Source organism: Mus musculus, chromosome 2 (genome assembly GCF_000001635.26).
Source record: "Mus musculus strain C57BL/6J chromosome 2, GRCm38.p6 C57BL/6J".
In the NCBI taxonomy this organism is placed as follows: Eukaryota; Metazoa; Chordata; class Mammalia; order Rodentia; family Muridae; genus Mus; species Mus musculus.
Window position 1 is genome coordinate 60,525,914 of NC_000068.7, and position 14,307 is coordinate 60,540,220.

Genomic DNA, 14,307 nt, shown 5'->3' on the forward strand with positions numbered 1-14,307 from the left:
AAAGAAAAAACACAGCACTCTTGAGGACTGACTTCCCCATTTCCCTTGCGGTCCTCATTGCTACCTGACTCCAGCCCATTTCGCTTTATTGTATTATAATGCCAGCCATTAATGTAGTTTCTGTATCTATATGTTTGCTTTTATCCATTCCATATAGCTGAAATTATATAGAATGTGTTATTTTGTGCCTGACTTCGTTCTCTCAGAATTATGTTTTTCAAAGTCATTATGTTGTGGCATGGATCAGTATTTCATTTTTTAAAAAAACTTCCTAATCGTATGTGTTATTTGATATGCTACTTAGCAGTTTGTCTGTTTGACATAACTAGAGCCATGCTGGAGGAGGGGCCCTTAACTGAGGAATTGTCTCCATGAAGCTGGCCTGTGAACATGTCTGTGGGGCATTTTCTTCATTAATGGTTGACCTGGGAGGGCTGTGGTAGACTGAATAAGGAGGGCTCTCATATTTGAATGTTTGGTTCCCGGAGTGTTGAGCAGTAAAGAAACTGCTGACATGACTGCTCCATCTCATGATTAAGGGGAAAGTTTTTATTATGAGAGAGAGAGAGAGAGAGAGAGAGAGAGAGAGAAAACATGGCCAGAGCTCTCTGTGAGAGGAGGTAAAATAACCAGAGATAGAGAATGGAGGGCATGAGGTGAGAACAGACAGGTTCTAAGACGATGAGTAGCTAGGGGAGGGAAGTCTATTATCTGGAGGGACTGAGGGCAGAGGAGGAGGTGAGAGGAGCTAGGATGCTAGTGTGGACTTTGAAATCTGTAACAAGTACTTATGATTCTGAGGGTTCTGGAAGCTGATATGGGCTTTGATATACAATGTCAATGGAGCCATCCATCTCCTCTGCCCAGAGGTAAGGGAAATGTCATGTCTCCTTTTGATGGATGGGAACTGGTTTTACAAGTTCTGAGGAACGCTGGTTTATCTCCAGAAATCCTCCTATAGTATTTATTTGTAGAACCTTTTGTAGTTAGAAAACTGAAAGTTTCTTTGGCTCCAATGCCCAGGTGGTGAACTATTTGGGAAGGATTAGGAGGTGTGGCCTGTTTGGGAAAGATGTGTCCCTGACGATGGAATTTGAGGTTTCAAGAGCCCACTTGTGCTTTTCAAGATGTAAGCTCTGAGGGACTGCTCCAGTGTCATAGCTGCCTGACAGCACACATACTTTCTGCCATGATGGTCACAGACACACCCTCTGAAACCATAAGCAATCCCCCAGCTAAATGCTTTCATTTATAAGTTTCCACGCTCATAGTGTCTCTTCACAGCAATAGAAGAGTAACTAAGACAAGCCGCTAGCCCACTGGAGGTGATACCACTCCTGGGAACATTTGGATTACATAAAATCAGGATTCTTTTTATATTCTACCTACAATATCTCTATGAGCAAGTGACTTGTGAATATATTCTCCCATTTGAAGGAGGTCTTCGGAGGCGAGTGTTCTGAGAATAGACCATGGGGCATTAAGCATTCAAGGCAAGAATTCAACAACCTAACTGCTTGCCTCAGTGTCTTGATAGGTTCTTTGAAGCACACATTTTCTTATTGTTTGGGATTGTTTTTGTAAATTATTACTGATGTAACATACTGCTGATCCATTTTAGGGACTCTGATGAGGGTGGCAATTATTGTTGGTACTAATCTATTCTGTTCCATCATTCAAATTCCTGATCAAAACTATAGTGAGTAAAAACCAGGGGTGAATTGGATCATTCCAGAGGATAGAATTCCAAAAGTATCTCTAAATGGGATTCTCTGGCACACAACCCAGACAGGGTCGATGTGGCCCAGACTTTGCCTCTAAACAAGCCAGAGTCGAACCCTGTTTGTTATGCTCATTTCCTGACAGGGATTAACTACACTCTTAGGGCTAGTATGTTTGTCCAGGTGTTAAGTTTAAATCTTACTCCTTTGCAATCAACTTTTACTAAAGGCAACCATCATTTTATACATAGAGATTTAAAAAATATAGTCCTTGTAAAATTACATGAGATACAGGAGTGTGAATCTTTGTTTCGTTTCTCTCTGTGTCCTGTCTACTTCTTGACTCCTGGAAACGGGTCTCAGTGAACTCAGCTTGCAATTCCTTGACCCGTCATTTTGAGTTATATTGGCCACCAGAACCCAAAAGCTATAAGGAAGGGAGAAAGATGGCTCTAATGCACACCATGTCCACACGTTCTCTGCTGCTGTGGGGAGGTCAGGGAGCGGTGAGCAGGTGGGCAGAGAAAGCACCCCCTGCTCTCTACCCCTGCCTCCTCAGCCAAACAAATAGCCTGAGGGAATAAAAAAAAGCCCAAAGCTCAAGAAAACCAAGCTTCCAAGGGGGCGGGGGATGGGGGGAGGGAACTGAAATTGGCTACAAATGACAGGGTGGGATGACAAAATTCTTCTCAGGAACTTAAGAAAACTGTTTGTGCTGGTCAGTTTGTCAACTTGACACAAGCTTTGGTCATCTGGGAAGAGGGAACCACAATTGAGAAAAATGCCTCCATTAGTATGGCCTGTAGACAAGTCTGTGGAGCATTTTCTTGATTAATGTGTGTGGGCGCCCTGAGCAGGGGCTCCTAGGTTGTATAAAAAAGCAAACTGAGCAAGCCATGAGGTGTGAACCAGTAAGCAGGGTTCCTCCCTAGCCTCTGCTTCGGTTCTGCCTCCAGGTTCCTGCCTTGACTTCTCTTCACTGTAGACGGGTTTGGGACTAGGAGCCAAATAAAGTCTTTTGGCCCATAGTTGCTTTGTTGATGTTTTATGGAAATGCCATAAGAGGTAAACTAATTTATGGCTGTTAAATTTCTTCACGACATTCTGGTGTGTAGCTAGAGTGAGCCTGAGATTACTTGCATATCGGGGAAATCCCTGGTGAGGAATTACATGTACTCAACTCACCTTAGCACTTGTCAAAAATGCAGATGCCTGGGTCCCACATCCTGAACTATCCAGTCTCCCGGGTCCCACATCCTGGACCACGGGGCTTCTTCTCCCAGGTGATTTTAGTGTATCAGCTCCAATATTGTCTGCATTTTCTGGTGCAGAGCAAGACTGTCCCTCCTGCCTTAAGTCTAGATGCCAGTTTCTTTGAGGGCGGTATCCAAAGCCTTAAATTTCTTACCATTTACCACTATCTCTTCCCCATCTAGTGGTAGGACAAGCCACGTTGAGGCTAGATCGTACATTCAGAAGTAAAGGAACGCATGCTGCAAGGATGGGGACGTAGCTCAGTGGCAGAGTGCTTGCCTTAGCCTGATAAAGCCTCCAGGTTCCGTACCCAGAGCTGCCAAAACGTGTGCTGAATAGTGACAGCCTGTCCCCATGAGTACTTACTGAGCGCCGGCTACTCTCCGTGTTTTCGATGCACTGTCGGATTGAACATACACAGTAATCCTAATAGGCAACGCTATGGTCTTCACTTTGTCAGAGGCACTTTCCTTGAGATTCACTGCTGGGAGGAAGTTGGACTCATCTTGGTTTGTCTAAATTTAAAAACGCCACTCTTTCCTATTTACCGAACCCTGCGGCTCTTACACTGAAAAATAACTCTGCAGATAGCTTATAAATCACACCATTGCGACTTAGCTCTTTAGTTTACTTTTTTTTTAAATTAATTGTTGTATTTTATTGTATGCATGGAAGGGAGGCAGGCATGGAGGGAGAGGAGGTGAGATATTCTCTGATTCTCAGGAGCCAGAATACAGACAGCAGAAGTTATACGTACCCTTCAAAACTTAGGAACAATAGGAAATCTTTTAGTTAAATGAAAAATAATAACCATGCACTGCCTGAAAAATACAAGTAATATATATATGTGTAGATATATATATATATATCAGCTATTATAGCTGTCACTGGACTTTGAAAATTAGGTTAACAATTCGAGAAACCATTTTTAAGCCTACACGGAAGGGTTGGAAATTCAGAATTCAAGATGAGACCTCGTGGTTGATGAGTAGGGAGCGTAACTGTGATGCTCCAGAAAGGTCATCAGGGGGCAGCTGATGTCGGACTTGACAGTGGTCCAGATAAGCCGTCTGGATGGGGAGACACTATGGCAGCTCCTAGGAGGTGCTGGTTGGAAAGGATGGCTGGTTTTTGTCTGCACTCCTGTGGTTTGGAAGCACCCTGCTGGGGAACTGCCATTGGCAAGTCCACAGAATAGCATCATCTGATTCCAGCTAAACTATCTTTATGCACCTCACTGAGCGAGCATGATGAAGAGAAGCTAGTTAGCATCTTTTGAATGTAGATGGGGGGAAAGGATTACGAATTAGAATTGTCTCTTCAAGTCAAAAACAAACCTCCAATCAAAATCTAGACTGGTGGAATCAGGAGGCTCATTCAGACATCAACCGTCAGCCCTGGTGTTTTTCCTTCACTACAGATAAGTTTCCAATCATCCTGGATTCATTCATGACATATGGAGACGTATTTATTCTTACTAGGATCTGGGCAGAATCCCCACTTCTCGTCTTCTTCGTATCGGCTTGTGGTGGCACACCACAGCAGGTGCTCTTTCTGCCCTTCTCGGATACAGTCATGGTGCCAGTGACCTTTGAACTGGAAAGGAAACACGCAAGGCATCCCATGGGCATTCCCTTTTAACGTATATAAATCTAGGAGAGAAAAAGAATTTACAGTCAAAGCCGGTGTCAGTTTCTTCTGGGGAAAGTGTCATCTATTAGTGCATTTTTACTGGTTAAAAACTTCCCCCCAGGACAGCACTTGGTAAAAGCTCTGTGAGCCCTCGGGGCCTCACCAGCTAGCTTACACAGACACACCAGGCCTTCAGAAGCACTGGCAAATGGTTTGTCCCTATGTTTATCTAGCTCTTTGTTTACTATGGCTGTTGCTCAGCATACAAATTTGTGAATGAAATAAAAAGGAAGACACAATGGAATTTTTCCCTTAAAGTATTTGCCAGCCCCTATCACCCCTCACTGTCTGAACTCTAGTTTTATGGCCGTCTACCAGTTCATTTGGTTGACATTGTAGATTACAGTCTTACAGCAAAACAGATGTCACCACATCAGAAGTGTCCTCTTTGGGCCTGTGAACCATTGATGGTCCCTGATAGAAGGAAGGGCTGGGGAAGGTCATAGGACTCTCACCGGAGTAGCTAACTGTGCTACCCCACCCACATACACACTATTTAGTATTCTGTCTGGACTCCACCCCCACAGATACCTGACAACAGCCAGGTATGCTCCTTCCCACAGTTACCTGGCAACAGCCAGGTAGGCTTGGCCCACTATAAAAGGGGCTACTTGGCTCCTCCTCTCTCTCTTACTCTCTTGCCTCCTCTTGTCCCCTTGCTCCCCATTCCCTTCCCCACTCTCTCCACGTATTCATGGCTGGCCTCTACTTCTCCACTTTCTCCTTCTCTCTGCCTCTCTCTGCCTCTACTACCCTCTTAGCTCCCCTCCCCTTGCCCTAAACAAACTCTATTCTAAGCTATAGTGTGTGGCTGGCCTCTCAGGGAGAAGGGATGTCTCAGCATGGGCCTGCTGAGGCACTCCCTCCCCCCACACCCAGATAGAACATATTCTTACAGCCCTTTTTCTTTTTATGATTACAATGCTATTTGCATACAAATTTGTATAACTGGTCTGAGAGACTCACAGAGGCATTTGAGTGCATAGGCTGGGGAAGGCCAAAGGACGAGGGGTTCACTCATGCAGCCTGGCAGAGCTATCATTCACATTAATCACAGACCTTCCAGTATGGCTGCTTTTGGCTCACCCATGCTCCAGGCTATGCCCCCTCACCCATGCTATGTAAGAAGCCTAACAAAGCATTGCTTGCTCGGGGTTAACTTTGGTAGTCTCCAGAGACCATTGGTTTGTCATTGGGATCTTATGTAGGGGGTAGATGGTTATGTCTCCCCAGGGAAGGAATTTTCACAACAGCCAATAGATATTTAGGGGGGCTGGCAACATGGTGAAATGTTTTATAGCAATTCTTCCTCTTGCAGAGCACCTGGGTTTGATTCCCAGCACCCACATGGTGACTCAAAACCATCATAACTCCAGTTCCAGGGGATACAATGCCCTCTTCTGGCCTCTGTGGGCACCAGGGATGCATGTGGTAAACATACATCCATGCAGGCAAAGCATTCATGCATAAAATAAGAATAAATAAATCCTTTAAAATTAAAAAATGAGTACTTATTGATCATGAACATATCCTGCACTGGGAATATGGTAGTGCACCGTAGAAGTTTCTTTTTGCTAACAAAGTGGCTTGGTGGAGAGATAAGAAGTGATAGCAAATACGCAAACATAGAGTTTCGAGTAATAATAAATCTCATGACGGAATAAAACAGGATGAGAAGATCGTGTGTGTAGTGGAGTGTCCCCAGCATCTGATGGTTGTTGTAAAACCTCTGTGAGGACATTGAGTAAGTGAGGATGCTCGTCTGGGGAAAGAAATTGTCCCTGCAGAAGGAGCATCAAGTCTAAAGAGCTGGAGAAAGGAGTGCTTGTGGAATAAAGACGGCCCCAGGGAGTGGACTCCCGGAAGCAGTTTCTCCGATTGCTGTTATGTACTTCTGTCTTTATTCTGAGGGTGGTGGGAAGTCACTGGCAGGTTTCAAATGAGAAAGTGACAAATCAGACTTCTATTCTTAAAAAGAAAAAACAAAACAAAACAAAAAAAAACCCAAAAAACACAATATCACTGGGTACACTGTGACAGTCCGAATGGAGAGAGCAACTCGGGCTAACCAGTGAGTCAGCTTCTATCCATAGCAATATTGAGGTTTCCTTGGTAACAGGAGTGTCCTTCTAGGGTTGCTAGGGTCTCGGACGTGGCCAGCACAGCTGCTTTTCACCCAGTGCTCTCAGACAGTGCTTGTCTCCCGAATTCAAAGACTGAAATTCAAAGATTTCAGCCAAAGAGGGAGAGTTTTAGAAACCTATTTTTAGATTCACAGGTGAGGGCTTAAGGGGTGGCAGTGGTGGGCAGGGCTATAACGCAGGAAGGCTCCTAGGAAACCAGGTACCATCCAGCTGCCAGTCTGGGCCCTTTAAAGGACTTATGGACAAAACTGGGCTGAGATACGAAGAGAAAGGCGAACTGGTCAGTCTAGTTGCCCAACCACAAGGTGTTCCGCACCTCCTCTTGGTCTGTCAGGCAGTTACCATAGCCTCACCTGCCCTTTTTGGAGATGAAAGAGAAGCAGGAATCAACATTCCTCTGGCATTCCAGGTCTCCAGCAAAGACATTCTCAGAACCTCAACCCACCCGACCAGTTTCTAGTTCCTATTCTCATCAAGATGGCCATGCAGAGCTGATCTGCTGACTACTTGCTTAGACTCCACCATCCTTGGCCACTGTGACAATTAAAGCCCCCCAGGATTCAGCTGGCAATTTCTAGGATGTGGGTATCAATGAGGTCATCTGGTCTTCATCTAGACAAGGGGGTCAGCTATGGACATTTCTGTACAGTCTCACAACTGGCAAGGGCCTAACCGAGTTCACAGCACATTGCCAATTTTCATAGGAATTAGAGATATTTCAGGACCCAGCCTTTTATCTCTTTCAGTCCCCTGTTTTTCACTAAACAGCATGGGTGTTGTCAGTATGGGCCGAGGGTTAAAATGCTAACATAAAGCAAGCATCAAGCTCTTCCCGAGAATCGTGCGGGTGTCAGCATGCTGATAAAGCTCTTGCTTTATTGCGGTATGCAAGCCTAGAAAAACGTCTTAGCCTTGGCTCTGACTCTTCACTCACATCAGCAACAGAAGGTCCTGCCTTAGGACTTAGGACTTTCTTGCTGCACTTCTAACCCTGAGGAGAAGGACGACGTCTGTCTTGGCCTTCGTACAAGTGCCTAACATTGTGCCTGATCCATAGTCAGCGCTCAAGAAAAAATAATGAGTGCCAGATGGAAGGATGAGTGTACAAATGACTAGATCTGTGGAGGGACAGAACACACGTGTCAGCATTTTACTGTGTAGCTTTATTTCTGTATCTTCCATTCTTTTTCCGTTTTAAAAAAATGTCAAAAAGTAAGAGAACTGTAGAAAATGAAAGTCTCCCTATAAATCATGCCTCCCACAGTCCATGCTTGGTGCGCAACAAATAACCCTTGACAATAGTGTCTCATTTATCTTCCAGCACCTTGTAGCATGACTGTCATAGGGACGACAGTCAGGCTTAGAAGCATCTGAATGCCCCCAGAGACACACCCCCAGGGTGGGGCTGAATTTCTACTGTCAGAGAAGCAGTGCCAAGTGGGTGCATTATACCTGGCAGTGTGAAAACCTTCCCTTCTAACGTGTTACGTTCTGTTTTCCCTCCTCTTTTTCTCTCTTGCTGGTTCTTCTTTGTATTGATCCCCAAAGCTAGTTAAGTACTTTCCTTCGGTATCTTTAAATTCCGAGATAGTCATTTCTTTATTGCATCTTTTCCAAGATTCCAATAATCCTTTTACTATAAGTAAGAAAACTACTAAAATTTTCCAGAAGTCTCAACATGACAACAAGCTCAGTGTGTTCCTTTTACATATAAGATTATACCATATATATATATATATGTATATATATATACACACACACACACATATATACATGTATGTATATACACACACATGTATATATACATGTATGTATATACATACATACATAATATATATGTGTGTGTGTGTATATACATGTATATGTGTGTATACATACATATTTACCTATAGATAAATATACAATTATGCTTTTACACAGATATGTATATGTAAATATACATGTGTTTTATATGGGAAACAGGATCTATGTATTCTATATATTGATGACTACATTTACCTCTGCTAGGATGCTCACAAATGTCCCCACCACTGGACGTGTAGGCGATCCACCTATGGATCTGTTTTCTTGCCACCACTGTGTTGTCAGACTTCACCTGGACCTTGTACTGGAGTGGGCCCTCGATCATCTTCCTGTCACAGTGCCATCTCAGGGAAATGAGGGTGGAATCACATTCATAGAGCTTTAATGGTTGCTCCAGAGCAGATATGTTCAGGCCTAGGCAGCCACTGCCTCCCACATTAAAGAGGTGGTCGTCGGAAACCCATTTCCACAGCATGTGCTCGTTTGGCTGCTTGCAGTTCTCCAGGGTCAGTACAGATTTACCTGCCTGAATGCATGTCTTCAGGCTCTCGCTCTGGATAATGAAAATTCCTTTATCTGTAACAGAATAAATGAAAGACGTGGTATGCAATTTTCATATATAATTAGCTAGGGCTGTGATGATCCCAGTGTGTGTATCTAAGCCGTGATAAGTCACAGCTGCCAGTCATTTTTGTAGTTGAGGGATAGAGTCCACCAGAAAGTCTTCATTTGCATAAAATAGTTTCCCAGCAAGCACAAGAAAGCGTCCTTATTGGCAACAATGGGAGATCACTGACCTAAGAGGCTCCTGGGCATGGAAGACCAGGGTTTCCTGACAGTCAAACCTCTTATAACACTTAAACAGAGAGCAATGGTATGCAAGAGGGACATTGGGTGTCCAGGGGGTGGCCATCATTTATTACTTTTATTTTCAGTATTTGGAACATGACAGTTTACTCGAGAGCCATTGAGGTGAAAAATCTCTAGCCTCATGTTCCTGCAAAGAGCCACAAGGTAATGGTGTAATCAGAAGTGCCTCTCTGCAGCCCTTTGAGAGAGGATTCAGTGCTGGCGAGAGCTTAATGCTTCTGCACGCTGCTTTCAGTCTTGACCCATCGGGAGTGTGAAGGTGGACCAGCTGATACTCCATCAGGAGTAGCCTAGCAAGCATGCAGCCAGTGGCATCAATCGAATGCCTGATCCCTTGCTACAAAAGACGCCTGGAGCACAGAGGCAGCAGTAGAAAATGACACAGGACATGACAGGATGTTCCCTTGAGTCTCCCTAGTTTGGGTCAGTCTCCTGTGAAAAAGCTGGTAGGATCCAGCCAGAGAACGCTTGCTTGCTGGCCGAGCAGTCATCTACTTCATAACTATGCATACATTTCGTCACAGGTATTCGAAAGACAATAGTGCTGTCTTAATTCTGTGGTCTAAACTCAACCAATGTCTGACACTGATTGGACACATCAGCATCTTAGAGCTCTCGGCAGCTGGGCTTTCAGATGACCCTATCTCAGGATTCCTGTTCACATCCACGAGTTCGTTTGTCCTCCTCTCAGTCAGGCTCCCATATTACATTTTACTTCCCATTTATTCTTTAAAACTCTGCAGGGAACTTATCAGTTTCCTCTAAATGACTGGGTTTAGGGCAGCAAGAGTTATAGAAAAGGAACGGCAGAGACAGGTCGAGCCGTAGAGAGGTTTGGAACAGAGTAGACGACCCTCCTAACACATGGGGGCTGAGGGGTTAATGCCTCCTTTGGGTGGAAGTTCTTTTGGTTTCCTCCAAAACTGATTTATAGCAACACAAATCGCTTAAGACTCTGTTCAAAACATTGTCAACGTATCCATTGAAAGCTGTGCCGCATTTAAAAACTGATAACCTTTCTTATAACCATATGCTTGAGGAGTTGTTAGGGGTCAGAAAAATGCTTTGATTATCATACACTGGAGCAGAAGAGAAGGGAGAACCAATGGCGTGGGTAGAGAATGAATGGTTCTAGGGGAGATTTCATTTAGATCAGGAAATTTGTTTTTCTAATGGAAGCCATCTCAGGGTGGCTATTAGTAACAGTCGTTCAAAATAAAATCCATCCCTCGTCAGTGTGATGTGGATTTCAATCATTAGCCTTCCTTCCAAACCTTCCTTTCACCTTTTCATGCCCGGGCAGAATGCAAGTCCTAATTTCTGCTGTAATCTGCTAATTGCTTTCTAGCTAGCTCAGAGTCCCATTAGTTTCTCAATAGAGGATAATTATTCTACTGTGATCATCCTGTAGCTCAGCTCCTATCTGATGAGCATATTCGAGTGTATCCAGCTCTGCTTTCTATGACTGGGTCTCAATTCATGCATCTCAGATGAAAACATTGAGTCATTGGGTAAGAACTCTGGACACAGGTGGGCCCACCACTGACCAGCTGTGTATCTGTGGATCAATGACTTGATCTCTGACAGTCTCACTTTCCCTATTTGAACTGGAACTGTGTACACTATGAATCTCAGAAGGATGTGAAAGACAGTCTCTTAAATAAATAAACCATGCAAGACTCCATCGGCAACTGAGAAGGCCCCAGGAAACATGACTTAGTAGTACTTCTCAACTTCTCAGCCATCTTGCTTCTGAGAGCCAGAGCCCACTGTAGACCCGTAGATCTACTCTGAACATCTGCTGAAGACTTATTTTCTTTTTAAACATTGTCAATAGTTAAAAGTTTACTTTTGCTTTTGTTTTAATCACACACAGTGAGGGCAAAGTGCTCATGAAATATTATGGAGGAAACATAATCTTCAAAGCACCAGATTTTAAAAATCCTTGTCTCACATTTTCAAGTTCATATACAATTATTATTATTAAGACTCCTTATGTTTTGTTTTTCCATACTCCCTGACTATAAAGTATGTACTGAACCTTAAAAAGAAAAAAAAACTAAAAAATAAGAAAAATGTGTCACATGAACAAGCAGTATATTCGAGGCAGGATGAATAAGTAAACAAAGAAATTGCACATCACTGGGATTTGGGATGAAAGAATAATGTTTTACACTTCCAAATGGTGACAGTTGGTATATGTTTGGCCCAGAGAATGGCACTATTTGGAGGTGTGCCCTTGTTGGAGTAGGTGTGTCCTTGTTAGAGGAGGTGTGGCCTTGTTGGAGTACCTTTGTCACTCACTATGAGCATGGGCTTTAATACCCTCGCCCTAGCTGCCTGGAAGTCAGATAGAGATGTAGAACTCTCAGCTCCTCCTGCACCATGCCTGCCTAGATGCTGCCATGCTCCCACCTTGATGATGATAATGGACTGAACCTCTGAACCTGTAAGCCTGCCCAAATTAAATGTTGTCCTTATAAGAGTTGTCTTGGTCATGGTGTCTGTTCACAGCAGTAAAACCCTAGGATACAAATCAATACGCATTTAAGGTGAAAGAGTTGTAGAATTAGGGATGGTAGAATCATACCAGTAATCATCAAAACCCTTTCCAAGGCATAAAAATACTACTAGATTAGCACATGCCTTGCTGCTGAGTTCTGGAAGCCATGACAGCTCCATGGAACATAGCTTCAGGAAAGCGAATCTGTATGCATTTTAAAGTAGGTATGACTGGCCTCCCTGAACAGACGTGCTACTTCACAATAAGCCAAGCTAACAGACGACCCAAGCCACTTTCCCATCAAGTCACATCAGAATCTGATCCTAATATTTCATGTCTCTGTGACTGTCCAACGGCCCCTCTACTTTATTAGAGGCACAGGCTAGTCCTGAGCTCCCCCCTGCCCTAGCCTCAAAGGCACTGGGATCACAGCAGGGAGCTACCACACCTGGCTTCCAGCACCATCAATCTCCTCAAACTCACTAACAACAAAACAGTCTTCCAGTGAACCACGAATAGACAGACTGTAAGCATCACTGTTCAGGTTGCTACTGCGTGCTCATAATAGTTGCCCCTAACAACACCGTAATGTGGAAAGAGGCCACTGCTCCTTAGCGCATGCAGTTGTTGGATTGAAAAAAAGGATGGAAATCTAGGGTGGGAGGAATCAAGATTGATTACATATGTCAAGATATCAGTTCTGCTTGAACAGTGATTAAGTGATTAATGAAGTACTGCCAGCATCACTAAATCTCTTTACAGGCAAGTGTTATGTTCTTCCCTTCTTAATTATGAATTTGGGTGTGGAAGAGGTATGGATTACTAGAAGAAATTTACAAGCTAATTTACACCCCTTTAAAACGCAGGCAGACTAGTCCCCTCTTTCTGCTTCTGAGTTTCTAAGAAGGGAGAAGGGAGCTCTACCCTGACTGACTGTTCTGCTTATTCTAAGGTATTGTTCTCATGATGGCAGCTGGGACATTCACGCACTCATTCATTCAGCAAACACTCATTGGTGCCAGCCATGCGGGAGGGACAGGCCTGGAGGCCAAGGACTTGTTAGTCTAACTATCTGTCCGTGGAAACTTTCAATCTGTGTGTTCTGGAAGCTTGAGAGCTGCCCTAACTAAAGTAATGAAGGAAGTCCTGTCAGCGATGAAGAGACATTATTCCAGTTCTACTCAAAGTGAGTCTGTGAAAAATAAGTAATTAAAGCCAGGATCAAGAAAACTGATCACAGAAAAAGACGCTTAACTGAGCCTTCAACTGCTGTCAGTAGGAAGTAGACGGAACTCCCACGTAGGAAGCATGCGTGGACACGTGCTTGCCCGTCTCCCAGGGAGGATAAGCTGAGCAACACTGAGTTCAGCAGGGATACAAGCTCTGCCCAGACAGGCCTGGAGAAGCTGTTTAATTGAATCATTCATTCATTACCTTTTTAGTTTCATCCCAAACCCATTTTCTCTTAGGATATGAATTCGAAGTTTACTGAGGACTGTACTCTACTGTGAATTTATTTTCATATATCCTGTCAAAACATTGAGAAAGAAGAACCAAGCAGCTAATAGATTGCTCAAGTGGGCAACTTGAAATTTTCCAGCAACAAACACGTTGTGAGTGACATGTTAGGAACCTGCAGATAGAAGGCTAAGTTAGGACTAAGAGACTTAGAGTTCATGGTCACATTTATATTTCACCTCACAGACGTCCAACATGGCAGAAGCCAGAGGTAAAGGGCATTGTTCTGGACTTGAATATCAGAGAATCACAGTCCTCATATTTTCACCCAAGAAATACTGACCAGGCACTTGATATTTGTAACTATGGGTAGGCACTGGTCCCTGAGAGGAGACATGCCTCTGCTTGTCAGATAGTGTTCAGAATAGCAGGGGCATGAGTCAATAGATATATTGGTGACAACTGAGGAAGCTTGCAGACAGGATACCCAGGACACAGAGAGTGTCACTAAAGCTCAGAGATGATGAAGTCAGTCAGACTTTGAGTTAAGACAAGCAGAGTTATAGAGAAAATTTGGACAGCAGGAACATGTGAAGTCAGAATGACTCTATTGTGCTTGGGGGTCATCCTATTAAGATCTTGAATTTTACTAAAAAAAAACCCTTTTATATTATTAATTATATTATATGAATATAATATAATTTGGAATAAGACACAGATGAGGCTGTGGCTTAAAAGATGATCGAGGGTCAAATAGATATAATAGAGTCAACAATACCATATGCCATGTAACTTCTGTGTGCCTAGCATCCTTTTAGGTGCCCAGACAATGAAAGACCGACCAATAACCAAGTTCCTGATT

General features: G+C 43.6%; 1 protein-coding gene across 2 annotated transcripts in view; it reads right to left on the minus strand.

The window, feature by feature from the left end:
• Pla2r1 (phospholipase A2 receptor 1) overlaps nucleotides 1-14,307 on the minus strand; it is a 135,784-nt gene that overhangs the window by 108,371 nt on the left and 13,106 nt on the right. The window contains exons 2-3 of one of the 2 annotated variants that reach the window (NM_008867.2): nucleotides 8,810-9,190; nucleotides 4,454-4,627 (exon numbers count right to left, since the gene is read on the minus strand). In NM_008867.2, coding sequence (NP_032893.1) covers nucleotides 4,454-4,627; nucleotides 8,810-9,190 — 555 coding nt within the window. The remainder of the gene's footprint in view (nucleotides 1-4,453; nucleotides 4,628-8,809; nucleotides 9,191-14,307) is intronic. The other variant, XM_006498928.4, reaches the window with a different exon arrangement.